The following is a 27,595-nucleotide window of genomic DNA, read 5'->3' on the forward strand; positions in this document are numbered from 1 at the left end:
TTTTACAAATAGAAGTTTTAGTGTATGTTTTTTCTATTGCAGGTTTTTTTCAGTTTTAATGCTAATTAGTGACTGTGATGCAAGCTGTTAATTAGCTATGAATGCACAGTTAAACAATGCATGCTAAATACTCTGCAAATCTGATTTTGCAAAACATTTAACTCTAACTCAATGAAGTGTAGTTAGTTTTTAGGATAAAGTCTATAGAAAAGCTATGTACACTATTTTGTTACTGGGCCTATTTGCATATAATTCCTGATAGCAAAAGAGAATGCAATAGAAATTAAATAGTGCATGCGTTTGGCTCACTTTGGTACATTGGCCCCATAGATCACAAGAAAAGGACCAGACTACTAACAATGTTTTATCAGAGACAGAATTAAACCGTTGTGTCAAGGGTACTGATGAAGAGGCACCAAGTTCTGGTAAAGCAGTGTTTAGCATTGATTACGTTAAATGAGTGTACTTTTTCCATTTCTTTGTGATATTTAGGGTCTGGTCCAGGGAAAGGATTAGCAGGAGGATTTGTCATGTCTTACTGAGAGCTGCTTTAATTTGCATCGTGCTTCATCTTGAATAGCATACAGTGTAAGTGGGCCGAGCTGGAACAAGAAGAGGAGTAAATAACCTGGTTCTCTTTGAGGAATAGTGAGAAGTGGGTGGAAGGGTAGTTTGGGAGAGACTGCTGTAGTGGCGGTGGTGGTGGTCGCTGGTGTTTGCGGAATGGCATTGTGATGGGACCAGAGGAATGGTGCATGGAGCAGCTTGATGTTTCAGTGCTAGCACGCTTGAGATTGGCATTTTGGGAGTACAAGCACAAGGGCTCTGCCTATTGCTGAAGAGGTTGGAAATGGCCTCGGGAGGGGTGTCGGTTGTACCTGGAGCAGTGCATGAAAATGCTTCATAAAAGAAAACTGTGGTGTAAAACCCTGAACCTGACACAGACGTCTGAAACAACAGGTACTTCAGCTCCGCTGGGCTGCCCTTCTGCCTGGGTACATATTACATGCAAAGGTGTTTCCGGAAAGGGCTGGAGTGGTACCACCTGCTGTGAGAAGAAATGTCCTCTTTTACAGAAGCAGTTTGACAGGATGATCGTGCTGTCATGTTCCCCCTCAGGGAAGGAATCTTTTTTTTCTGCTAGCTCGGATCAGATCCCGAGTTATATTGAAGAGAGAGGTGTGATCTCTTGGAATTTTGACAGGGATTTGATTAGCTCCAGCAATGAAGGACCCTCATTTGAAGTTTCTTTTTTTTTTTTTGGCAGAAGGGAAGCTAGGAATTTGTTTGAAAGCAATTCAAGAGCTGTAACTGAAAGCAGACCTCTCTATCTGAAAAACTAAGCAAAAAACGCAAACTGAAAGTGTGTTTACGAATGGAAAAGTGCTCAGAATTATAAGGAAAGATTTAGATTCTGTAAGCAGTCCAAATCCACTAAATCTGTAATTTCTACTTTTAGATAGGAAAATAATGCATTATAGAAACAGAATAAGTTCTTGATAAATGTGAAAGGCTGGTAATATGTAGGGGGGGCGATGCCCATTTTCTGCCCCTAGAAAAATATCCTGCCCCTTACAAACATGGAGTAGGTGGCTTCCGCTGGTCTGCGTGCCCTCAGTCTGTCAAAGGTCTCCCTAGACCTGCCCTGATGTGATGTCAGTGTTTCAAGGAGAAATACCAGTCCCCACTGGCAGGGATTATAAGAAGGTATAAAAGCTCCTGCATTCACTGGTATAGAGGAATAAGCAAAGATAGAAAAAGGGAGGATAACTTTCAAAGGTACAAGCGTGCGCCCACAAATGTATATAGAAGGGGACGTATGTGCAGTCACACTTATTTTGTATCATGCATGCAAATGTATGCACTTGATACAAAATACACATAAGTAGAAGTAGCTGATTGTGCATGTTCTTGTGCGTACGTTTTTGTGTGTTTTTTGTATAAACTGTGCACATGCATGAGCAAATGCATGTGTACAGTTCAGCGAGGGTGGCCCTTTTGGGGCATAGAAAATGCCGCCACCAGTCTGGCAGTCCAACTTCACCACCATGGATGTCACCCATGTTGCATCCCTGGTGATAGAATACAAGCTGGAGCTGTTCCCTGGAGTAAGGAGGAACTTCTGGAGGACCCACCTGACTTGGCGTGTGGTGCAACAGGGCTTTAATAGGGGAACCTCCTAACCTACCCATGTGGGGTAAGTATAATGTGAGTAGTGGGGCTAGATAAGGTAGTGCATAAGGGGCACTAGGTGAGCTCTGGGGGTTGGTATAGCTGTACTTGAGGGGCACTAGGGGGGGTTATGAAGGGTGGGGTTGGTATGGTTGTGCATGAGAGCACTGGGGGGTTCTGGGTTTGGGGGTATGCATGGTTGTGTATGAGGAAGCACTAGGAGGGCTCTGGAGGTAGGTATAGTTGTTCATAGGGGGCAGTAGGGTAGACTGGGGGGTGGGGATAGGTATGGTTGTGTGTGGGTGGGTATGAAGGAGGCTCAAAATGGCCAACATTCAGTGATAGAGTAAATAGGTTTGTATGGATACTGTAACTGTTGTACATTCCATTAATAGCATGAATGTATATTTGTTGCCAATATTATCCAATGTAACAAAAATAGATTTACAAGGAATTATAGAAGCCTATAGTCACAAGTATAATGGTGTAATGAAGAGATGCTGCTTTATTTGGGATATGAAAACAGTTCCATGGCGCTTCCTACTAGAAGGCATAGATTAGAGCCTGTCGCATGGTTCTTAGTACCTCAAAAAGCTGCCTCCGCTATGAAAATGGCTATTCCCACTGATTGCATTGCACAGCAAACTTACTAATGATCTGGGGCATTATGGCCCTTCATGGAGGCTGTTGGGGAATAATTTTGGTGCAGGTAGCATCACACCACTTTGTCCATTAATGGAATGTAAAGAGCCATGCTACTTACGTCAGATATCAGTAGTATACATAGTGACATACCATTATGTAGTGCACACTCAACTTTGTCAACCTGTTTTTCCCTGTAGATTGAGGACCTAAAGAAGAAGGCCTGGTGGCTGCACCAGAAAAAGAGGATGTGGTTGAACCTGCTGCTAGATGAGGTTTGGGGCTGGAGGTAAGATCTTTATCCGGCTATCAGGGAGATGTTCACAAGGTCAATATAGGTCCTATTTCCATCACCAGCCACACTATTGGCCTGCTGCTTGACTTGACCCTGTCTCTGCCTTCAGCTTCAAAAAAATACTCATTCACACATACTTAAATCTAGAAATGTATCTGGGTCACAGGTAGCACTGTCATGAGGCGTTCATTGGAAAGTATCCTCAGACCTAGTTGGTAACCCTTCAGGCTGTTCCCATAGAAATTTTATGGACCCTATCCTAGACAACTATGTACAGCCTCATGGACCTAGATGCCTTGCTATGTAGACCACAACACATCGTTTGAAACCCTGTTACAGGCTCTACCTCTGAGCTCATTGTACAACATGCAAGGCTCTATAAAACAACATTCTACTAAAATGATGTAAAGAGATATTTCTGTGGGTGAGATACCACATATAGGATGTGATAGTTCCCCATAGCTATGAGCACTTCCCTTTCCCAAACAGAATGGGAACATGTGACATGGCACATAATTGCTGTTCTGTTTACAGATGACCACCTCATTCCTGGAGGAGGAGGAGGACCCATTTCAAAAAGCAAGACTTGCTTTTTGAAACGGGCTTGTTTTTCAAAATATGATAAAAATCAAGACTTGCTTTTTGAAACGGACTCGTTTTTCAAAATATGATAACTGGATAAAATCAATTAAGAAGGATTTGTTTCATGGACAAGTAGATGGATCGGTATAAACAGGACTTTATTGAAGCTTGCCCGACTCTGGCCGAGTTTCGCTCAGAGAGCTGCCTCAGGGGCTAATAGAAACATATAAAATGACATACATACATAAAAAATTGAAACAACAAATAAAATGTATATCTGACCTCTATGAGTTAAAATTGTAAAAAAATCAATAAATGATATTAAATCATAATAAAACACATAATACAACTATAAAACACAATGAATCTTCATCTCAATAAGAAAGAGGCAGGCACTATATATTAAGACACAACTATACATAATAGTGTATGTACGTATGTATGTTATTTACATGGCATACACTTTAAAATGGAGATACGATCTTCATAGTGTGTATGTATAAATCAAAAACAAGATAATACCTGAACATATGAAATATTTATGGTATATAATAGGTGTAAATTTAAGAAATATAAGTGTGGTGTATGGATGGAAAAAAGCCAAATCAAATAAATACCTTTTAAGCCACATGAGTTGGCTTAAAACATCAAACAGAATCCACAAAAGAGGTTCCTTTTAGAATAACAAAAGCTTGCATACCTTCAAAAAGAGTTCCCGCTAAGTGCACAATTCATCATGGGTAAGTTTAAGCAAGCTGGAGATGTTGAGGTCATAAATGAATTGCTAAATAAGTTGACAGATGAATCCCAAGATATTTAATTGAGTCTCTGGCCCAGTGTAGGGGGAAAGGGCCCCTCCAGCATTCTTGGAGGGTATCTGGGAAGGCCAAAGCCTCTGACTTGACCCAGTTGATCCTCAAGCCGGAGAAGGTACCAAAGGCAGTAAACTCCAGCAGAGCCGGCAACGATGTCTTGGGAGCAGTAAGAAATACCAATATGTCGTCCGCAAAGGCAGCATACTTGAATATCTCCCTCTGCCCCTGATAGTAAAACTGGATACCACGTATGACAGGGGATGTCTGTATAGCGAGGAACAAAGGCTCTAAGGTGAGAAGAAATAATAAAGGGGACAAGGGACATCCCTGACATGTACCCCTTAACACCGGAAAGGGGACTGAATGTGCCCTATTGACCAATATAGAGGCCACCAGGTTAAGATATAGTAACTGGATGGCTTGATAAAAAAAATCCTCCAAATCCCATTGAGCTAAGTAAATGAAACATAAAACCCCATTCCACTCGATCAAAAGCCTTTTCTACATCCAGACTTGCAATGAGATATGGAATATCAGTTCTTTTGCAAAGCGCTATCCCCCAGCCTATCTGCTAAAATTTTGGCCATGATCTTCCATCAGACCTTTCTCCTCCAGATGAATGAAGGACTTGACCTTCATAGGGTTTGTGAGGTCAATGGTGGAGGCCAGCCCAATTCAACTTTTGACAGAGGCACAAAATGCTTGAAATCCTCCAGTTTGTGAAGCCTCCTAAGGAGATCATGGTGGTCCTGGTACACAAGATCCTTAAGGAGTTGCTGCTGCTGAGGACATGGAAACACCCCCTCACAGTGCCTCCCATTAATAAGAATGCAGACGGGGTCTACTTCATCCAGAAGGCTGCTGACCCGCCGTTGGGTGCAGGTACTTTGTATCTCATTTGGCTGTCCCCCAGGATATTGGAGAATGTGCCATCTCTATTGGGGATGTTTCAAGTTTAGTTGTTCCATCTGCTAATGATTTACCTGGGATTGTTATTGACCCAAGAACTGTTACCCTTTCAGATGTTTGGAGGATTCTTAAAATGGACAAGACTTTGACTTATACCTCTTCTCTTCTTATTCAGTTTATGAGAGAGACTAGGACTATGCTAAATGATAAAGCCACACGTTTATCAGCGGTAGAGGCTGTAGCTTCATGTATAGCACCTCAAGTGTCTTCTTTGCAAGTTTCTAGTGCTTCTTTTGTTAAAGACAGTCACGAACACCTTACCCCCGCATCGTTCCTACGATTGCACAAGCAACTTGGTTCTCAACACCAATAGCGAAGGAACTCGTTGACAAATCAGCTAGCAAGTGGCGAAGGCGGTGCTTAAGAATCCCAACCTTGTGATGTCATCAGTCAGGGATGCCCCTGAGGTTCCTGCCATTGGGCCTTTAAAGAGAGGCCCGGTGGCGTGTGCGCACGCCTAGGAAGGCCCGGAGTCGGCGTGAGTGGAGGCGGCATCCTGGCCGCCATGAGGAGCCCCGAGGACCCGGAGGAATGCGGCAGCAGTGGCTAGCCCCAGTCGCGAGCAGGCCCGGAGAGGAAAGCAGGGCAGCACATGACGTGAGTTGAATCAGTCGCAGCTGTCTGCGACCAACAGTCATAACACCCCTCACTAGGTTATCACCATTGGAATTGTTTAAGAAATATTTAAGAGAAATACAAAGTATAACTCTAGATAGGGATATTGCCTTATCTAGTATTTACTATTTGCCAGGCTATAGGAGAGATGAAGTTGATGATGTGGGGGGATGGATACTTTATTACCAGTAAGCCCTAATATGTCTGCTTTTTTTTTCTGGAAGCATCAGTAGATGATATTCCTCTTAGGACCACACTTTTAGTATCCTTTTGCTCTGAAAGCAATAAAGATTTAATTCTTCAGAAATATTTTAAGAATAAGGATTTCCTGTTCTGTGGTCAGAGAATTGAAGTATTTCTTGATGTTTCAAGCACTATTCAGCTTGGTAGGAAGCAGTTTCATCAGTTGAGGCAGAGTGGGTGTGTACTTCTTCAGGTTTCCATGTAAATGGTTAGTGACTAATCAAAATAATTTTGTTTTCTATCTGGAAACATTTCTCTCAGATCAGAATGGATAACTATGAATGGGCTGGTCAGTATTAGGATGGCATTGGTTCAGTAATTAAGATTTGTTTGTCCCCTTTTTAGGGTTCTTTGTTTATATGAATCCTCCATTTTTCTTACTGGGGACTTTTTTCCTGGGATTGATATAATTTTGATGCCTTTTGATTAAGGTGATTTCTCAGAATAATTTCTTGGAAGGTTGTTGATGCTTTATGTTAACAATGCAAATTCAATAAAAGTTGTTAAGAAAAGTCCCTGATCTTTGTATTGCTGAACTGTTTCTCTGCATTTCTGAACTTTTGGATTACCTATTTTTGGATTCAGCAAACTTTGCTTTTTGTTTTTGAACACAAACTGTATGGACTTGTTTGTATTTATATTTTATTAGTGTTTAAACGTTAAATAAATGGATTAATGCCAAGTAAAAAAATCAAATTCCCAATACAATATAAAAAAAATAAAACAAGCATACTATATTTCAAGTCCACATCATTGAAGGAGGTAGGAAAGAAAAATAAAGGAAATGTTACGGAGTGCTAGGAGAGCGGTCCGGCTTACCAGGAGACGTGTGTTCTTGGGCCATGGCCCAACCCCAGAGGAACTCCGAAGAGGTGCCGTGGCAGGCGAGGCATGCTCGAGCATGGGCTGGACAGGAGCAAGGCTGAACTGAAGACAGATGACTGGAGATACTGACCTTTCCCCGGACCTGCATGCTTCGGAAGACCAGCAACGCAATGGTGGTCTTATGAACAGTCCTCTGACCGTTCTAAGCCCTTTCGGACCTGCCGCAGGGTACGGCAAGAAGCGGCAGGCCGGATGGAGGCCAGGGCAGCGAAGACCGGAACATGGAGATTCAGACCAAACTCAGGAACGAGGTACTTGGATGCACAGACGAGACTCAGGAACGAGGTACTTGGATGCACAGACGTAGACTTGGGGAAGATTCGAGGTATACAGAAGACTCAGGCGAGGTACAAGGCAAACAGAAGTCTCAGGCAAAGCACTGGGATGAGACTGCGACGCAGTGCGCCCTACACAGTCCACCCGCGGGACTGGTCACGGACCACGCTGGACTCTTGCTTGAGATGTAAGGTTTTGTACAAAAGTCTCTCAAGCAAGAAAATATTGTGGTTTTCAGGAATATACACAAAGTAAATGGTTTTGGAACACTTATCTTTGATCATCTTTAGGTGCTCCCAATACAAGCCACAATTTTGTAATCCCTCCCCCCCCCCAACCCCTCCCTTTTTTTTAATATCAAGGGTCACTTTTGGATACTGCAGAGAACTCTCCAACTTAGTGCAGCTCTCAAATCTGGATTCTGCTATGGGGCACAGGCTAACCTGTAGGACCCAAGGAAATTACACTCCCAGTTAAGACAGACAGCCTGGGGGAGAGGGCAATCTAAGATAGCCACCTAGGAAAGATATGGTGGGCGCAGTTCCTCAGTATTTTTTTTTTTCTTACTCGACTGATTTCCAGGGAAAAATGGAGGATCAGGTCTCTTATTTGGGAGTTGTCAATTATCTATCCTACAAACTTCCAGTATGGCCCATAGAGACAGCCATTTAAACCTTCATGATAATCTAGAAATGTTCGGAATTTGATGGGAGCAAACGACTGCAGTTGTTACATTTTCCGGTAACCAGGTTAATATCTGCACAGGAGTTGTTTAAAAAAATACCTGAGAGAAGTTTTGGAAATACTCCAAGAAAAGGAGATTATCCTTTTTAGACTGTTTTATATTCTATCAATTAAGTGAATGGTAAATAAGAAAGAAGGTGTTTTTGATGCTATGAAATCTACAGATAGTTTAGATTTTTCTGCCTTCCTCAGATAATTTCTCAGGATATTGTATCATTTTGGACCACACCTTCTGCTCAGAAACAGATAAAAACTTGGTGCTCAAACTGCATTTTTGGTATCCTGTGGTCAAGATGGCTGTTGTATGTGCCCTAGGAGTAGATGCTAAGGAGAAGCCAATTTACGCAGTGGAATATAGCCTGGAGGGGAATCCAAGGTCAGAATCCATAGTAATAGAAAGAGGTCCTCTGAGTTGATGCATCCTGCCAAAGAGGAAATGACAAATATTTATTTATTTATTTATTTAAAGCTTTTTTATACCGGCATTCATGATACAATCATATCATGCCGGTTTACATATAACAAGGGGTGCAATAACTTTCTTTTAACCAGTGTCGAGGAAGTAAAAAGTTACAATATAACAAGGTTGTTGAAACTGGGAAGGAAGGAGACAGGGAAAGACAAGAATTATATAATCTTTACAGAGGTAGCTTATTTACATTGTGCCGTAATGTCCCTTGATGGAAATTATTTACATTGTGCAGAAGTGTCTCTCAATTGTGCAGTAAGGTCTCTCCAAGCGTATTACCGTCGGTTCTCTCCCTGCCGTAGGATCTCCCCCTGGCTATTAGACTCGGGAAAGGCAGAAGATAACAGTAGTGCAGGCAGTGCCTCACTGTTTGCTGTCCTGGGATAGTGCTGTGTGCATCCCATCTGAGCAGCACCAGGGCACGAGCCCTCTCAGAGATTCCCAGGTCGTAAGCAAGATAATAGGCCGGTGGTATCCAAAGTGATCCTATCACTGCTGCCAGCCCTGAAAAGAAAGCAAAGTCGCTTTCCACTGCCTCATTGCTATCAGATGTTGCCACTTCTGGAGATTTTCCTTCTGCCACAGAGCTCAGTCAGGCTACTTGCCATTTCTCTCTGTGCCGGGTGGAAGCGTGCATGACTGGGACAAGGACCACTGGTAGGATCCGAAAGAAGGCATAGCTAAAGACCTGTGGGGCAGGGAATGGCACGGGTGCACACTCAAGGCGAGGGAGCCACAAACGTTGGCCTCTTTTTGTTCTCCTTGAACGCCGGAGATGTGTAGGGGGCCACTCTTGAGTCCTAGTGCTGGGGTGGCATACTTGTGAGCTCATTGCAAGGGTCCCCAAATGTAAACCCCACAACCCAGGTGGATTTCGAGATTTCCATAGTGAATAGGCATGAAATCTATGTGCATACAACAGAAGCAAATACATCTCATGCCTATTCATTGTGAAAATCTTGAAACCCACCTGGGTTGTGGCTCTTGAGGATTAGGTTTGGGGACCCTGGCATTAAGCTGACAGATATGCCATCCTGGCACTGGGACTTTCTATCTTTTTGTCCTGTGTTCATCTGTTCTTGTGCTTTATTCTAGGTTTTCCAGTTTCCAGGTTTTTGCTTTGTGCTATGGATGTGGACGGGAGGATGTTTCAAGGAAGTCCCCTATCTCAGATCCCCGTTTTAAAAAGTCTGTTTGCATTCTGTGAGGAATCTGAAGGATTCTGTTTGTCTATGGATGGTGTATAATTGTAGCAACCTCTTGATTTTTGTTCATTTGGATTTGTTTGGTGGAACTTTATTAAAATGATGAGCTACTCAATTGGAAGAAAGTTTAGAAATTAGACTTCATGTGTGATTCATGGATTCTATTTTAAAAATTCAGTGAGTCCTATTTTTGGGTTTGAAAAAAACCCATAGAAAATACAAAAAAATGTTCTCAGAACATCTTTTATTGTCTTATTAAGAACATAAGAAGATAAGAAATTGCCATGCTGGGTCAGACCAAGGGTCCATCAAGCCCAGCATCCTGTTTGCAACAGAGGCCAAACCAGGCCACAAGAACCTGGCAATTACCCAAACACCAAGAAGATCCCATGCTACTGATGCAATTAATAGCAGTGGCTATTCCCTAAGTAAACTTGATTAATAGCCGTTGATGGACTTCTCTTCTATTTCTTACAATGGAATATATTTATCAGTGTATTTTTAATGCAATTATTTTGGTATTTTGGGTGAACTCATTACATAATTTAGAAGAGAGCATCCCACTCAGAGGGATTCCATTCTCCATTAATTCTCATTTTCCTTCCTAGGTTAAAGTTCAGTACCAAGGAAGGAAAGATGGGTTTTGCATTAGCGTGCTAAACTTTGAATGGTTTCTCACCTTCACAAGTTCCCAACTGAGTTTGTGTGTACTCTGGGTCTCTAAACCAGCGAGCCAATGTACAGTAATGGATTAAGGAGAGCGTGCTTTTTCCAACCTGGAGATTTATAGAGGTAGGTTTGGGAATGTGTTGTGACCGTCGCTGCTCGACGTCCTCACTCCGACCTCTTTACCTCTGTGGTGACTCCCTCCGGGTCTGATGGACGGCTGGCTGCTGCGGCGTCTCCATGCCGTCTTCCTCTGGCATCCCTGGACCGGCTCGACGTTGCAGATCCACCATGTTGCCTGAAGACCTAGGGTGCGCGCACGCACTCTGATTGAAGTACCAGCAAGGGCGCGAACCTCAGGGGCGTCCCCCTGGGATGACATCATCTGCTTCCAATATTTAAAGGTCTCTAATTCACTATCTAACTGAGTTAGCAAGGAGAGGATTCAGATCTGTTTAGGATTCCTCCAAGCTACTCTGCCTCCTCGGACTTACCAGAGGTACCCGCTCTTCGGGGGCCTCGCTCTTTTCTTTACTTTCAGATTACAGATAGGAACCAGTACTCGCTCCTCGAGGGCCCATATTCCTGGATACTCTGAAGATTCTCTACTGCCTGGAAGCTATCACTGCTACAAACTATTGTGAGTTACCATCACTCTCTCAGAGCTTTCCCTGGAACCAGGTACTTGCTCCTCGAGGGCCTAAACCTTTCCAGCTCCTGAGCTTCCTTGAGACCTTATGTGAGTTTTGTCATCTAAGTTCTGTTCATGAACTCTGCCTACTCTGCCTACTCACTTTCTACAGTTTCTCAACAGCTCAGCCATCCTGGATCGCGGTTCCAGTACCTGAGGGACTACAGCCCTGCCGGGCATATCAGCTCACTACTGCCACCTCTGGTGATTTCATAAACCTGTTTAATAAAAGAACTAATGTGCGTCTGTCTCCATACTCAAGCCTAGCCGATGGTCCCTCTCGGGATATCCTCCTGGGGGCGTGGCAATCTGCCACCGGCCTAGGGATCCACCTATAACTATCTCAGATTCATTACAGATTGCTAGTGCTACTCCTTAGCAAGACGATATCTGAGACACTACAAGATTGCTGACTCCTCCTTCTTAGGAGCCATTCATACTGATTGCTCCTCCCATCTACTCCCAGCTTTCTCAACAGATTACTAACAGATTGCTAACTCCTCCTAAGGAGTATATCAGATTGCTACTCCTATCTGATTGCTCCTCCCATCAGCATAGTGGATTATAACAGAATGTTTTGGGAGTCTCCACCAAAGAGATTTTTTATCAATGTTTTAGAAAACGTTTTCTGTCTAGCTTTGTGAGGATAGCTCTCTTTTTTTTATGAACAAAGGTGTCTTATAGCCCTGACTTTAAGCACTACAAATGTATAGCTTAAAGATGAATTTTAAAAGACAGCACCCGCTAAAATCTGGAGATGCACATGCACGTAGGGCTTACGTTTGCCCGCCGTATTTTAAAAGGTGCCTACTGTGCGCACATCTCACTCAGAATCAAAAAAGGACATTGTGTGGGCAGGGCCTGGGCATTGTGGGTTAGGGCCAAGATATTTGCGTGCAAATGCTTGTGCGCCTGGGTGTGTACCCAGGTCTAGTGCCGTCTAACTTTACTTCTGCTATGGAGGAGGTGTAAGTTTAAAAAGCCAAAAGAAAGCCATCCATTGCTCCTACCATGTGACAGAGGCCGACCAATGGCACCGATATCCCCCATCACATGGTAAGGGCAAAGGGCCATCGGCGCCATTTTGATTAGTGGCAGCCGACGGCCTGAGAGGGGGAGATCGCTCCTGGGACCCTGCTTGACCACCAGGGACTTTCGGTAAGTCTTGGGGGGGGGGGGGTCAGGCAAGTCTTGGGGGCTCAGGAGGTTGGGGGATTGCAATTAATTAAATTTGAAGGGGTGGGGTGGGTTTGAGGTATTTTGGGGTTTTTTAATGTGCCCTTTCTCCCCTCCCCAAAACGATAAGAAAACCACATGAAATTTCATGGGTTTTCTTATCATTTTGTTGCCCCCCAAAATGCGATGAAATAGGAAATATCATCCGAATGATATAGGTCCAAATATAGGAACCTTTCAATTTAAACTCTCCTCACTATATATGTAGCTAAGTTCCATTTATACACAATGGTTATCTCTCTCTTCCTCTTTCCTTGTCTCCTTTTCCAGATTCCAAGTTTGCTACACCTTGTTAAATGTAACATTACCTCCTGTTAATGACCTCTTGTTAATCAGTTGTTAATGAATGTTAACCCCTACGTTCTTTGTAAACCGATCTGATATGATCCATGTCATGAAGGTCGGCATATAAAAGAATTAAATAAATAAATAAGTAGATCTCATGCTACTGATGCCAGTAATAGCAGTGGCTATTTTCTAAGACAACTTAATTAATAGCAGTTAATGGACTTCTCCTCCATGAACATATCCAAACCTATTTTAAACCCTGCTACACTAACTGCACTAACCACATCCTCTGGCAACAAATTTCAGAGCTTATTTGTGCATTGAGTGAAAAATAATTTTTGCCAATTAGTTTTAAATGTGCTACTTGCTAACTTCATGGAGTGCTCCCCTAGTCCTTCTATTATCTGAAAGAGTAAATAACGGATTCACTTTTACCCGTTCTAGACCTCTCATGATTTTAAAGACCTCTATCATATCCCCCCTCAGCCGTCTCTTCTCCAAGCTGGACAGCCCTAACCTCTTCAGCCTTTCCTCATAGGAGAGCTGTTCCATCCCCTTTATCATTTTGGTCGCTCTTCTCTGTACCTTCCCCATCGCAACAATATTTTTTCTGAGATGCTGCAACAAGAATTGTAGACTGTACTCAAGGTGCAGTCTCACCATGGAGTGATACAGAGGCATTATGACATTTTCTGTTTTATTCACCATTCCCTTCCTAATAATTCCTAACATTGTTTGCTTTTTTGACTGCTGCAGTATTATCCACTATGACGCCTAGATCTTTTTCCTGAGTGGTACTTCCTAATATGGAACCTAACATCGTGAAACTACAGCTGATATTTTTCTCTATATTCATCACCTTGCACTTGTCCACGTTAAATTTCATCTGCCATTTGGATGCCCAATCTTCCAGTCTCGCAAGGTCCTCCTGCAATTTATCACAATCCACTTGTGCTTTAACTACTCTGAATAATTTTGTATCCTCAGCAAATTTGATTACCTCACTCATCATATTCCTTTCCAGATCATTTATAAATACATTGAAAAGCACCGGTCTAAGTACAGATCCCCGAGGCACCACTGTTTACCCTTTTCCACAGAAAAAATTGGCCATTTAATCTTACTCTCTGTTTCCTGTCTTTCAACCAGTTTGTAATCCACGAAAGGACACTGCCTCCTAATTGCATGACTTTTTAGTTTCCTTAGAAGCCTCTCATAAGGGACTTTGTCAAATGCTTTCTGAAAATCCAAATACACTACATCTACTGGCTCACCTTTAGCCACATGTTTATTAACCCCTTCATAACAATGAAGCAGATTTGTGAGACAAGACTTGACGTAGGTAAATCCTTGCTGTCTGTGATCCATTAAACCATGTCTTTCTATATGCTCTGTGTTTTTGATCTTTAGAATAGTTTGCACTATTTTTCCCGACACTGAAGTCAGGCTCACTGGTCTATAGTTTCCTGGATTGCGCTGGAGCCCTTTTTAAATATTGGGGTTACATTGGTTACCCTCCAGTTTTCAGGTACAATGGATGATTTTAATGATAGGTTACAAATGTTAACTAATAGATCAGAAATTTAATTTTTGAGTTCTTTCAGAACCCCTGGATACATATTATCCAGTCCAGGTGATTTGCTACTCTTTATCTTGTCAATCTGGCCTACTACATCCTCCAGGTTCACAGTCAATTGGTTCAGTTCATCTGACTCATCACCCTTGTAAACCATCGCTGGAGCTGGCATCTCCCCAACATCCTCATTAGTAAACACAGAAGCAAAGAATTAATTTAGTCTTTTTGGAATAGCCTTATCTTCTCTAAGAGCCCCTTTAACCCCTCGGTCATCTAATGGTCCAACCGACTCCCTCACAGGTTTCTTGCTTTGGATATATTTAAAAAGGTTTTTATTATGAGTTTTTGCCTCTATGGCCAACTTCATTTCAAATTCTCTCTTCGCCTGTCTTATCAATGTTTTACACTTAACTTCACAATGCTTATGTTATCCTATTTTCTTCAGACGGATCCTTCTTCCAATTTTTGAAGGATGTTTTTTTTGGCTAAAATAACCTCTTTCACCTCACCTTTTAACCATGACGGTAATCGTTTTGCCTTCCTTCCATCTTTCTTAATGCGCGGAATACATATGGACTGCGCCTCTAGGATTGTATTTTTAAACAATGTCCAAGCCTGTTGAACACTTTTAACCTTTGCAGCTGCACATTTCAGTTTTTTCTAACTATTTTCCTCATTTTATCAAAGTTTCCCTTTTGAAAGTTTAGTGTTAGAGCTGTAGATTTACATATTGTCCCCTTCCAGTCATTAGTTCAAATTTGATCATGTTATGATCACTATTGCCAAGTGGCCCCACCACTATTGCCTCTCTCACCAAATCCTCCATTCCACGAAATATTACAACTGAAATGGCTCCCTCTTTCATTGTTTCCTGAACCAATTGCTCCTTGAAGCAGTCATTTATTCCATCCAGGAATTTTATCTCTAGCATATCCTGATGTTACATTTACCCAGTCAATATTAGGGTAATTGAACTCTCCCATTATTACTGCACTGCCAAATTGGTTAGCTTTCTTGATCTCTCTTAGCATCTGTCTGATCATTTTGTCCAGGAGGATGGTAGTATACTCCTATCACTATACTCTTTCCCAACACACATGGGATTTCTACCCATATAGATTCTCTCAGTCTCTTGTATGATCTTTATCTTATTGGACTCTATACCCTCCAGGACATAAAGTGCTACACTCCCACCAAGTTGATCTTCCCTATCATTGCGGTATAATTTGTGCCCTAATATAGCACTGTCCCATTCGTTATCTTCCTTCCACCAGGTCTCTGAGATGTGATTTATGTCAATCTCATCATTCACTGCTATACATTCTCACTCTCCCATCTTACTTCTTAGACTTCTGACATTGGCATACAGACATTTCAAAATGCATTTTTTGGGGGTTTTTTGTATTAACAAACTTCTTTACAGTTGATATGGATATTTTGGAATTCTTTAGCTCAGGTGATTCTTTACTTATAGACAAATGGGCTACTTTTGCTTTTATTGGAGTCTCTCTGTTGGGATGCCTTAACTCTCCTGCTTCATTAGTATCCTTCAAGGATACATTTCTCCAAACCATGCACTGCTGAGTGACTGTCGGCTTTCTCCCTTGTTCTAGTTTAAAAGCTGCTCTATCTCCTTTTTGAAAGCTAGTGCCAGCAGCCTGATTCCATTCTGGTTATGGTGGAGCCCATTTTTTCGGGAAAAGTCGACCCCCTTCCCCAAAAGGTTGTCCAGTTCTTCAAAACTGAATCCCTCTTCCCTGAACCATTGTCTCATCCACGCATTGAAACTCCAGAGTTCTGCCTGCCTCTGGGGACCTGCGCGTGGAACAGGGAGCATTTCAGAGAATGCTACCCTAGAGGTTCTGGATTTCAGATTTCTGCCTAAAATCCTAAATTTGGCTTCCAGAACCTCTCTCCCACATTTTCCTATGTCATTGCTGCCCACATGTACCACGACAGCCGGCTCCTACCCAGCACTGTCTAAAATCCTATCTAGGTGACACGTGAGGTCCACCACCTTCGCACCAGGCGGGCAAGTGACCAAGTGGTTATCATGTCCACCAGCCACCCAGCTATCTACATTTCTAATAATTGAATCATCAACTATGATGGCCGGCCTAACCCTTCCCTCCTGGGCAGTAGCCCTGGGAGATTTGTCCTGATGTCCTCAGTCCTTGCTCCAAGATCACTTTCTGCTATACCAGGGTAATACTCTCCAACTGGAAGACCTTTCTGATCCAAGGCAGCACTGGGTCTTCCAGACTGGAATTGGGACTTGGCTAATATGTATCTGAAGGTCTTGTACCTCTCTGTCTGCCTCAACTCCTCCAGCTCTGCCACTCTAGCCCCCAGAGATTGGACTTGTTCTCTGAGAGCCAGGAGCTTCTTGCACTGGGTGCACACATGCGATCTCTCACTGGCAGGGACAAAAATCATACATGTAACACTCGATGCAAAAGACTTGAAAGCAGGTGTCACAGGTAATAGATCAGCTTATGGAATGGGCAGAAGTGCATCTTCAGATGATCTCAGCCTCATACATTGAAGGAAAGGACAATGTTTCTGAGGAGGGAGAGTCTGGACCCAGGAGAATGGGCCTTGACAGACCAGATATTTCAGCTGATTCTGGATCACTGGGGTTCCCTTTTCCTAGACCTCCTGGTGACATCTTGCAATGCAAATGTTCTGTGGTTCTTCAGTTGCAGGAGAGATCTGAAGTCATTGGGGATCGATGCCCTAGTACAGGAGTGACCGGAAGACAAGCTGTTGTATGCCTTTCCTCCATAATCCATGTTGGGCAGATTGATTTGAAAGATTGAGCAGCACAGAGGAGTGGTGCTTTTGGTTGCTCTGGATTGGCCCAGGAGATTGTGGTATGCGGATTTGTGGCAGATCCTGGGGGACTCTCCCCTGCAACTTCCGGCACACAGGAACCTGCTAAGTCAGGGTCTGGTTCTTCACGAATATCCAATTCAGTTTTGGCTTTCCCTATGGCCCTTGAGAGGGCTCGCTTGATGAAACGTGGATATTTGGTGGTAGTGTTTCCACCTTGCTTAGGGCTAGAAATTCTCTTCCTCCTTGGCCTATGTGCATGTTTGGCGAGTGTTTGAGGCCTGGTGTGAGGATCGGAGTTCTCTTCCTCGACTGCAGGAGGTCGTTCAGCGGGGTTCCGGAACCCTCGCTGAACGACCTCCTGCAGTCGATCTCCTGCCGGCGCCATTTTCCGTACGGAAACGATTCGCGGCAGGAGATCGCTCCAGGGCCCCCGCTGGACCCCCAGGAACTTTTGGCCAGCTTGGGGGGGCCTCCTGACCCCCACAAGACTTGCCAAAAGTCCAGCAGGGGTCCGGAACGACCTCCTGCGTCGAATCGTATTGGTCTATGGCCGCCGCCATTTTGCGGCGGCCATTTTGCAAAATGGCGCCGGCTGAAGACACCACGATTTAGTGTGCCGGATTTCTTGCTCTCCCCCTTCCCCCGATTTAACTACGGACCCGGGGGTAATTTAAGCTACGGACCGCCGCTACGGACCCCCAGGTAATTTAAGGCATTTGGGGTGGGGGATTTAATTTAAAGGGTCGGGTGGGTTTTAGGGGGTTTTAGTGTGCCGGGGGTGGGTTTTAGGGTGTTTTAGTGTGCCGCTGGACCCCCAGGTAATTTAAGGCATTTGGGGGGGGGGTTCGGGAGGGTGGGGGATTTAATTTAAAGGGTCGGGGTTGGGTTTTAGGGGGTTTTAGTGTGCCGGTTTTCCTGCCCTCCCCCTTCCCCCGATTTACGATTTTAAGACGATAAATCGGGGGAATTGGTATTGTATCGTGGCCCTAACGAATTTTGACGATTTAAAATATATCGGACGATATTTTAAATCGTCAAAAAACGATTCACATCCCTATTGGGTAGTAGTACATTCCACTTGCTCTGGATTCATCTGACTGGATGCTAAGAAATGAGAAATTATTACTTACCTGATAATTTATTTTTCTTTAGGACAATCAGATGAATCCAGCTTTTCTCACTTAACTGCCGAATGTTTATACTATGTGTTACAGGGATTACTGGTAAGTGTTAGTCTAGTCCCTAGACTAGTGTTAATACGCATCTTGTCTGAGCTCAGTGTTGCCTGTTGGCTGAGTATTGCAATGTTTATCTGTTTTTAATCAAATATTTTGCTAGTCTCTCCATAGATGCTTTTGAAGAGAATACTGGCAGGCTGATCTTACTGCAGGGGAATATATACTGTGACGTCAGTTTACTCCATCTCCATCTGCTGGTAGAGGTACACAACCCACTTGTTCTGGATTCATGTGACTGTCTTTAAGAAAAGAAAATTATCAGGTAAGTAGTAATTTCTCCTTGTAACATCCAAATCAGTAAAAATAATTAAAAATTGGGGAAAAGACCTCAAATGGTATATCAGTGCTCAAGGACAACTTTTAAGACCTTTGTCCTTTCCGATTGTAGGTCAGAAAACTCTCCATAAACAACTCTATTGAACTCAAAAATGTGTTATTTTAGAACTTATTTATAAAATGAAGAAAACAAATCTGCTTCCTGATGCCGGCACTGGTTCTAGCAACACTTTGCTAACCAGTATTGGCATGGCTCCAAACCATGAAGAAAATATACAGCACTATTTCTTTAATGCTTGTCTTTCCTTGAACTGACAGAGCTTCTGCTCTCACTGATTATTTCTCAAAAAGATGCTCACACATGCACAGTTGCCCTAGGCTTTTAAAGGACTCAGTGTTGCGCGTCCCGGCTGCGTCCGCTCCGTGGCTGGCCCTGCTCACCTCACTCTCCCGTCCACGAGCTCCGGGCTCTCCTCCTCCGCAACCGCAGCCAGTGTGCGGCGTCCCTGTCTCCCCTGCTCTCAGTCTCCGATGCAGGCCTCACAGCGGAGCTCCCATCGGGGCTCTGCGTCCTTGGCCCCGCCCCTAGGCGCGCACACGGCCAGCCTGAAACCCTTTAAAGGGCGAAGCGTGGGAAAACCCCGAGAGGCGCACGCTGATGACATCACAGAGACTCCATATATAAGGCAGTGCTCAAACCCATGACCCCTGCCTTGGCAATCGGGTCGTACACTCTGGTGTTATCTAGTTTGTCTGTTCCAGTGTCTCTTGTTCCAGTGTCTCCTGTTCCAGTGTCTCCTGTTCCAGCATCTCCTGTTCTTTTATTTCCTGCTCCTTCGTCTCTCCATTCCTGGTAGTACCCTTCGGACTGATCTCACGGTACTGACCTTTGCTTGCTCCTGACCTCGTCTGACTGCTGCCCGGATCTGACCTCTGCCTGTTTCACCGACCACGCCTGATCGCTGCCTGGAACCTGACCTCTGCCTCTCCATTGACTCCATATGACCGCTGCCTGGAACTTGATCTCTGCCTGACCTGACTACTCCCAGATTGACCATACTAGACTGATACTCTGGCTTTGATCCTCGCTATCCACTTGGATACTCTATTTTGGTCTCCTGTGACCTCTGGAGATTCTTGCTTGAACATCGACTGTGCATCCTTGTTCGTGGTGGGTACACCCCGGCACTTTGTCTCTCAGAGACCCTGCAAGGTCCACCTAAGACAAGGCGGCCCGGGTAACCAAGGGCGCAACCTGAGGGAACCCCGGGTTGCCATTAGCAAAGTTCCAGCGAGCCTCTGTCTCCTCCTGTGCTCCGCCTCCTGGTGGCAGGCGCTCTCTCCGGGTCTGACCGGAGGGCCGTACCAATCCTGCACCAGGCCAAGGGTCCACCTCCAGTGCAACACTTAGTACAATTAAAAGTAAAATAATTCAAAAATTAAAAAACAAGCCTTTCAATTATTAAATTCAATTCTGAAATTCTCCTTCCATCCATTTTCCCTTCTCTCCCTCCCTCCAAACATTCTCTCACTTCTTCTCCCTCCTCCTTCCAGGCATTCTCTCCTCCATCCCTTTTCAACATCCATCCTCTTCTCCCTCTAGCATTCTCTTTCTTCTAGACATTCTGCTCTTCTCCTTCCTCCAGATAGTCTTTCTTCACTCCATATTTTCTCCCCCCTTCCTCCAGTGCACTCCCCTCCCTCCAGGCATTTTCTTTCTCTTGTCTCCAACCTATCCACCCTTCCTCCAGGCATTACTTCCCTCCTCAAGAAATTATCCCTACTTCTTTCCCTTCCCTCCAGGTATTCTCTCCCCACTTTCCTTCCCTCCAGGTTCTCTCTTCTCCTTCCCCACCTCCCCTCCTTCTCTGCAGACACTATTTCTTTCCTTTCTCCCATCTCCCCTCCCCTGCAGGCATTCTCTCATTATACATAATATACACGTTCTGGAATAAATTCAGTATTAAAAACAGCCAAACTCTCCACTACCAGGTGCTTTTGAAATAACAAAAAACCCAATTTAAAAAACATATTCCAAACATATAGCGAATTTGCCTTTCAAAAATAGCACTAACTGCCAGGACTCAAACGGCAAAAATTCTACCTACAAAAGACAGCACTGCAAATATTACTGGACCCTAGGGAAAACAGAATAAGTCAGACTGCAACAGATCCCTACACATAAACTAAGCATTAGTAAATTAGCTCACCTCTGTCAACATAGGTTCCTATGGGAGGTAGTTCTATTTTGAATGATAGTAAGGATCCATCCACTAAAGACAAGTCAGTGACAGAGGTCATACAGTACTGCATGCAGTACTCAAAAGTGCATTTGTGTCATAGACTGGGACCATTGTTTTTAATTTATTTTCCCCTGGAATTTAGCAGTGTTTATTATAACAAGAAAAACTGTAGAAATGTCAGCGGAAAAAATGACCCTGTTTTTCCCATTGAAGTTCTTGCATTTTTATTCATTGTAATAAACACTGATAAATTCCTGGGGAAATATAACACAACATAAATTAGAAACATAGAAATGACGGCAGAAGAAGACCAAATGGCCCATCCAGTCTGCCCAGCAAGCTTTCACAGTTATTTTTCTCATACTTATCTATTACTCTGACTGCTGAAATCAGGGCCCTTATTGGTAACTTTTGGGTTCTAATTTCCTTCCACTCCTGCCATTGATGTAGAGAGCAGTGCTGGAGCTGCATAAAAGTGAAGAATCAAGTCTAATTGGTTAGGGTAGTAACTGCCACAATAAGCAAGCTACTCCCATGCTTATTTGTTTACCCAGCTTGTGCAATTTAGTCCTTGTTGGTTGTTGTCTTAATATAAATCCTCTTTTCTTCATTCCCCCTGCCGTTGAAGCAGTGAGCTGCACTGGATATGTATTCCAAGTGAAGTATCAAGCTTAATTGGTTCAGGGTAGTAACCGCCGCATTAAGCAAGTATATTGTTCACTTATGAAATGGATTTCCAGAAAACATGGTGGCTTCAATGAACCTTGATTGCTGAGTTACTCTTTTCAGATAAGAGAATATGAGAGACTCGTTTTTAGGGGTCTTGGAGCAAAATATCGTAGCAAATTGTCAATCAGATGCCTACAAATTCAAAATGCCTACAAAAAAGTACAAATGAAAGAAGGCAGTATAAAGAGGTGCCCATAAAACCAAAGACACTTTGTCAAGAAATGCAAATATTTCTGAGAGATCTTTACTACAAATGCTGACAGAGAAGTTTCGGTGTGACTGTGAACTGCAGGGCACAGCTACGACAGCAGTTGCAGGATTTTTCGGGCCCTTTCCAGCTTCTCCAGGAGCGTGCCGTCTTCTGAGTCTGCGTCGTTTTCGTGTTTCTTCATGATCTCCTGCTCTCGGGCCGTCTGCTGCCACTAATCAAAATGGCACGGGGCCATCCATTGCTCCTACTATGTGATAGGGGCCAGCCAATGGCACCGATAGCCCCTGTCACATGGTAAGGGCAAAGGACCATTGGCACCATTTTGTTTACTGGCAGCCGACGGCCCAAGAGCAGAAGAACTCTCACAGGACCACCGCTGGACCACCAGGTACTTTAGGAAAGTTTTGTGGGAGTCGGGAGGGTGGAGGATTCAAAATAATTAGATTTAAAGGGTCAGGTGTTTTTTTTTTTTCACCTCAGGACAGCCAAAAAAAAAAAAAGCTGTCAGAACAGCGGGAAACAAAGATTTCCTGCGGTTCTACGAACATGATACCGGAAATGATTCCGGAACTGATTCACATCTCTAGCATAAACACTGTGGATCCCTAAAAGGCTAGAGGATGGGAATAAATAAAAAAGCAAATTTTAGCAAATTTAGGGCTTTTAAAATCTGCCCCTTAGTGAAACAAGTTAAAAAAAACCGAAAACGACAGCAGGGTGCAGAAAAAGGGATGCTCAACTAACAAGCGTCCGTTTCCTGATCCCCCAGTGTCGGTTTTCCTAGCTGGCAGACGGCCGAGCTAGGAAAACTGATAGGGTTCTCGTTAGCAAGGAAGCGCTAGGGGCGTGCAAGTGACCCTAGCGCCTCCTTGCTAACGCGACCCCCTAATTTAAATATTGCATGGTGCCCCCCTCAGGGGCGCCTGGGGCGGGTTAAGAAAGCGGGCGCTGACTGTTCAGCGCCCTCTCCCTACGCACGTTTATTGCATCGGCTCCTTAATCAGCTTGGGGCTATCTGCTGAAAGGCTGTGTGATAACTTCTTCTCAGTGGGAGGTTTCCTGTTCAGAGATTATATGTATTTCAGCCCCATGCATATTACAAAAGAGTTTGTGTTTGACTTTTTTAAGATAAGCATGCATACAGGAACTGCAATAGCACAACCCAGTCTTCTGCATTCAGAATTTTGCCAAAGGTTAGTATGCTTCATGATTTTGTTTTAAAATATTAATGCAAAGGCTCTCAACATTTTAAAAAATGCACTAAAATGTATTCCCATTGTTATATATTTATTTTGATGTAAAGTCTGCCTAGATGTTTTTGGCCAGTGAGCATGTAATTGCTCTGGTATTTACCCAATATTTACCCTGCTAGACACATTACTTTACAATACAAATTATCTGTATTCTGTATATTGGTGAATTCATTTTTTTTTTTATCCATGGAAATAACAAAAAGTTGCATGTTAAGATTTTCCTTATATAGCGCTAAAGTTGGTCTTATTTCATTATTTTCCTCTTCACTATAGTGGGTAGGTGAGCAGTTTATCTTGGAAAAATGGTGAACTTGTGAATACTTTTTTTTTTTTCTTTTGTAAACTGCTATCACATTCCTTTTTCTTTCAGCATGCAAATTTTTAAATATTCCCTATTTTTGTATTATAATAAATTTTGTATTGTGATTTATGTTTAGGAAAATACTATAGGAAAATAGTTTAGCATAACAGTGCATTAATGGTATTCTTCTTCTTTCTTCTGGTTGCCAAGTCTCAAAAAAGATATAGCAGAACTAGAAAAGATCCAGAGAAGGGCGACCGAAATGATTAAGGTCATGAAACAGCTCCCCTATGAGGAAAGGCTGAAGAGGTTAGGGCTCTTCAACTTGGGAGAAGAGATGGCTGAGGGGGGGGATATGATAGAGGTCTATAAAATCATGAATGGCATGGAATGGGCAAATGCAAAGCAGTTGTCTACTCTTTCAAAAAATGCAAAGAGTAGAGGACACTCAATGAAGTTACCAAGTAACACATTTAAAAGAAATTGAAGAAAACATTTTTTTTTCACTCATTGCACAATTAGTTCTGGAATTCATTGCTGGAGGATTATGGTTCAGACAAGTTCCTGGAGGGAAAAGTGCATAAACCTTTATGAACCAGGTAGACTTTGGGGAAAGCCACTGCTTATCCCTGGGATAAGCAAAATGGGATCTCTCTACCCCTTGGGATACTGCCAGGTACTTGTGATCTGGACTGGCCACTTTTGGAAACAGGATTCTGGACTTGATGGGCCCTTAGTTTGACCGAGTATGGTGGTTTTTACAGCTAAGGAACACGATGTCAGAAAAGGTGCAGATTAACTAGAAATATGATAACCAATTGACCACATGTAGGCTTGGCTAAGTGGATTGCTTAATTTTCTCTATGATATGAAAGTTTGGAGCTGGATTTTGAAATTTGGCTCGTTAACTGTATTTAATATGTGATATTACTTGACTATAATTAGGGACCTTCTTTTTAAGTCTTTAATTTATTTTTTCCTGGAAATTTCAATGCTATAACAAAAAAGAAATCAGTGGAAAAGACTATTTTGCTGATTTTTTTTTCTGTGTGTTATAACAGTCATTGATTTGTTGTTGTTGTTGTTGTAGCATTGAAATTTCCAGGAAAAATATAATAAACTGACAACAAAGGTCTTTAGTTATAATAAATGTACATCAGTGCCCGTTTGCATAGGGTCAGATTTTCAAAGAGCCACTGGTTGCTTCATTTAGCTGTCCAGGTTTCAGTCGGCTAAGCTAAGCCTATTTGTAGCTGCAATCTAGCTTGCAAGGTGGCGGCTGAAAATACTTATTTCTAGCCGGCAAAAATATTGGCTGGCTAGATTTAACCCTACAATTGAAATGTCTACTTTTGCCCACCCAAGTTAGCTGACTAGTGCTGAAGATCAAATCCAGCTGTCTAACTTGTATCCCTTGTCCAAACTCTGTATCCATGGCTGAGTGGACAAATTTAGCTTGTCAGTAGGGTGGGGGTGAGGAGTTAGTGGAGGTTTAGCTAGTTAACTCCCAAAGTCACTGACTAAACTCTTTGAAAATTCTCCCCATATAGTCCTTATTGTGGGAAACTTACATAGTAACAACTGCAAGTAGTTGGTGTTGTGATCAGGGCTTGTTTTTTTTTTTTTTTCCTAATAATTGAGCTTGTTAAAATCCATTGAAGATCCACATAAAAGGACCACACCTGCAAAATACTCCAATCAGATCCTGCCCTTTTTGGATCTCATCCTTACAATCCAAATATTGTCTCAGTTTTACTCGTGACCTCATTTATTGCACATGATACTTAATGGACAGGTTTGAAATTCAGAACTGCAGTTTAAGTCAAATAGCAGCTTCCAGAGGGAAAGGCAACACTTGAAAGAAGAGCCACTGTCTGACTGGAAAGATGTGATAATTGTCTGAAGGACAGATGTACCAAGCGCCTTTCTCATAGACACAAACTCAAAACAAGCCTTTAGTACATTTTTCACTAGATGGTTTGATGAATTACAAAAAACACGCAGGGAAGTCAGTTTTCCAAGCTATTTGCATGAGTAAATATCAAATTAGCCAGATAAGTTGGACTGGTTACTGACAGCGCTCCTGAAAGGGGGCCTCGAGTGTGTGTGTGGCATTCCCTTGGGCATATTTCGGTCACAGGAGGAAAACAGCATGTGCACATGACTTTTTAGCGTGTGTGTGCACTTATTATCTCCCTCTCTGCTGCCCGCGCAAAAATAGATGGCTCGATGTGCCCACCCTCAGCCTCTGTGAAAGAGATGCCCAGGTGCCACTATTAACGGGTCTTTCATGCTTCCTTGAATAGTCTCTCCCCAGCAAGGACGCCCAGACTTACCCAGCTCTCTGCTCGTACCTGCAGCCTGAGCGGTAAAGCCCAAGGAGGGAGAAGGAGCCACCAGGATGTCTGCCATTGCAAGGTTGCAGGGTGGCCATTGGGGACGGGGGGGGGGGGGGGGGGGGGGGGGGGGGCAGAAGGGCGTGATCTCTGCTGTCTCTGTTACAGCAAACATAACATAATTGCGGGATTCTAATGCGTGTATGATCTGCAAAATTTCAAAGCAAAAGTACCATGTGGTTTCCTTTTGAAAAAGTACACACTTTAAAACCACCTGCGTAGTACTTTGCAGCTCTTCAGGCTGTTTGAAAATTGTGCTTGTATAAATAATAATAAATGATGTATGTTTTGTGTTGTACATTTGTAAGGGGAGTATAATGTTTATGTATTACTTTTTAAAGCAATGAATTTTTTTGTTCTCTCATTTAGATATTTCATGAGACTTTTCTGCTTGGTCTTTCTACATAGCTTCTTATCAGCTTCCAAAATACCACCATCATGTAAGTTCCAGTTTTTGTCAATTTAGATATATCTGCTGGAGAGCAGTTCTCTATGGTCTAAAAATCCCAGGATTGATATCTGTGCACTTTTTGTGCTGGTCCAATGAAAGGTACCACGACCTACAAAAAATATAATTTCCCTGTACGTACCCAGATCACTCCAGACCCCTGGGTTTTGCTTCCCTTCCAGCAGATGGGAGACAGAGAAAGATTCGCAGGCACCACCTCTTAACCCGATGTGCCATTTGCAGGTCCTCAGTATTTCTCTGTCTCCAGCAGATGGAGGAGGTGCAAAACCTGCATTTCTGTACCTAAGGAAAAAAAATAGAAAAGAAGAAAGATAATAGAAATAGGGGGATAATATTGGAGGAATTCCCTCCCAGGAGTTTGTCAGGTCCTGGTGGGACCATCCCTCCTGGTTTTAGAGGAGGATGAGCAAGGGTTGGGAACCCTTGAGTGCTCTCTGATCCATGCCAGGGGTGAAAGCTGGTAGTCCAGTTCCCTCACCTTCAGGATTCTGGAGAGGAGCCTCTGCCACCCTTCAGATAAGTTTGTTGTGTCTGCTTTGTAAAATTATTAAAAAAAAAAAAAATACAGGAAGGAAAAAGGAAGTCAGGTAGCGTGTTTTTCTCTGGGTGCTGGTGTTCCTTGTTGGTGGCAGAAGGGCTCCAGTCAGGCAGTGATCCCCTCTTATGGCTCCCAGCATGTTTTCCTGTGTCTGCATGTGCCATGCGGTCGGAACTGCACTGGGTCCCGCTACTGCCCAGTAGGGAAGGCTTAGGACAGCCATCATAGTTGGTGATTTGATTATTAGGAATGTAGACTAGGGATGTGAATCGTTTTTTGACGATTTAAAAAATCGTCAGATATTTTTTAAATCATCAAAAATCGTTAGAGTGCGCGATACAATACAAATTCCCCCGATTTATCGTTAAAAAATCGTTAATCGGGTACAGGAGTTATTTGGGGGGAGGGCGGGAAAACCGGCACATCAAAACAACTCCTAAACCCACCCCGACCCATTAAAATGAATCCCTTACCCTCCCCCACCCTCCAAAAATGTTTTAAATTACCTGGTGGTCCAGTGGGGTGGGTCCCAGTGCGATCTCCCGCTCTCGGGCCATCGGCGCCATTTTGGCTGCCACTAATAAAAATGGCGCCGATGGCCCGATAAAAAAAAAACCCCACTCGACCCTTTAAACTGACCCCCTTAGCCTCCCCCACCCTCCCGACTCGCCCCAAAACCTTTTAAAATTACCTGGTGGTCCAGTGGGGGCGCGGGGAGCGATCTCCTGCTCTCAGGC

At 43.3% G+C, this 27,595-nt stretch overlaps 1 protein-coding gene across 1 annotated transcript in view; it reads left to right on the plus strand.

The window, feature by feature from the left end:
- The first annotated feature begins 2,012 nt into the window (after nt 1–2,012).
- Nucleotides 2,013–27,595, plus strand: part of LOC115092478 (interleukin-1 receptor-like 1) — a 129,345-nt gene continuing 103,762 nt past the window's right edge. Inside the window, exons 1-3 of the mRNA XM_029603320.1 lie at nt 2,013–2,108; nt 3,015–3,103; nt 26,221–26,291. Of these exons, the coding sequence (XP_029459180.1) occupies nt 2,013–2,108; nt 3,015–3,103; nt 26,221–26,291 (256 nt within the window). The remainder of the gene's footprint in view (nt 2,109–3,014; nt 3,104–26,220; nt 26,292–27,595) is intronic.

Source organism: Rhinatrema bivittatum, chromosome 5, assembly GCF_901001135.1.
Source record: "Rhinatrema bivittatum chromosome 5, aRhiBiv1.1, whole genome shotgun sequence".
Classification (NCBI taxonomy): domain Eukaryota; kingdom Metazoa; phylum Chordata; class Amphibia; order Gymnophiona; family Rhinatrematidae; genus Rhinatrema; species Rhinatrema bivittatum.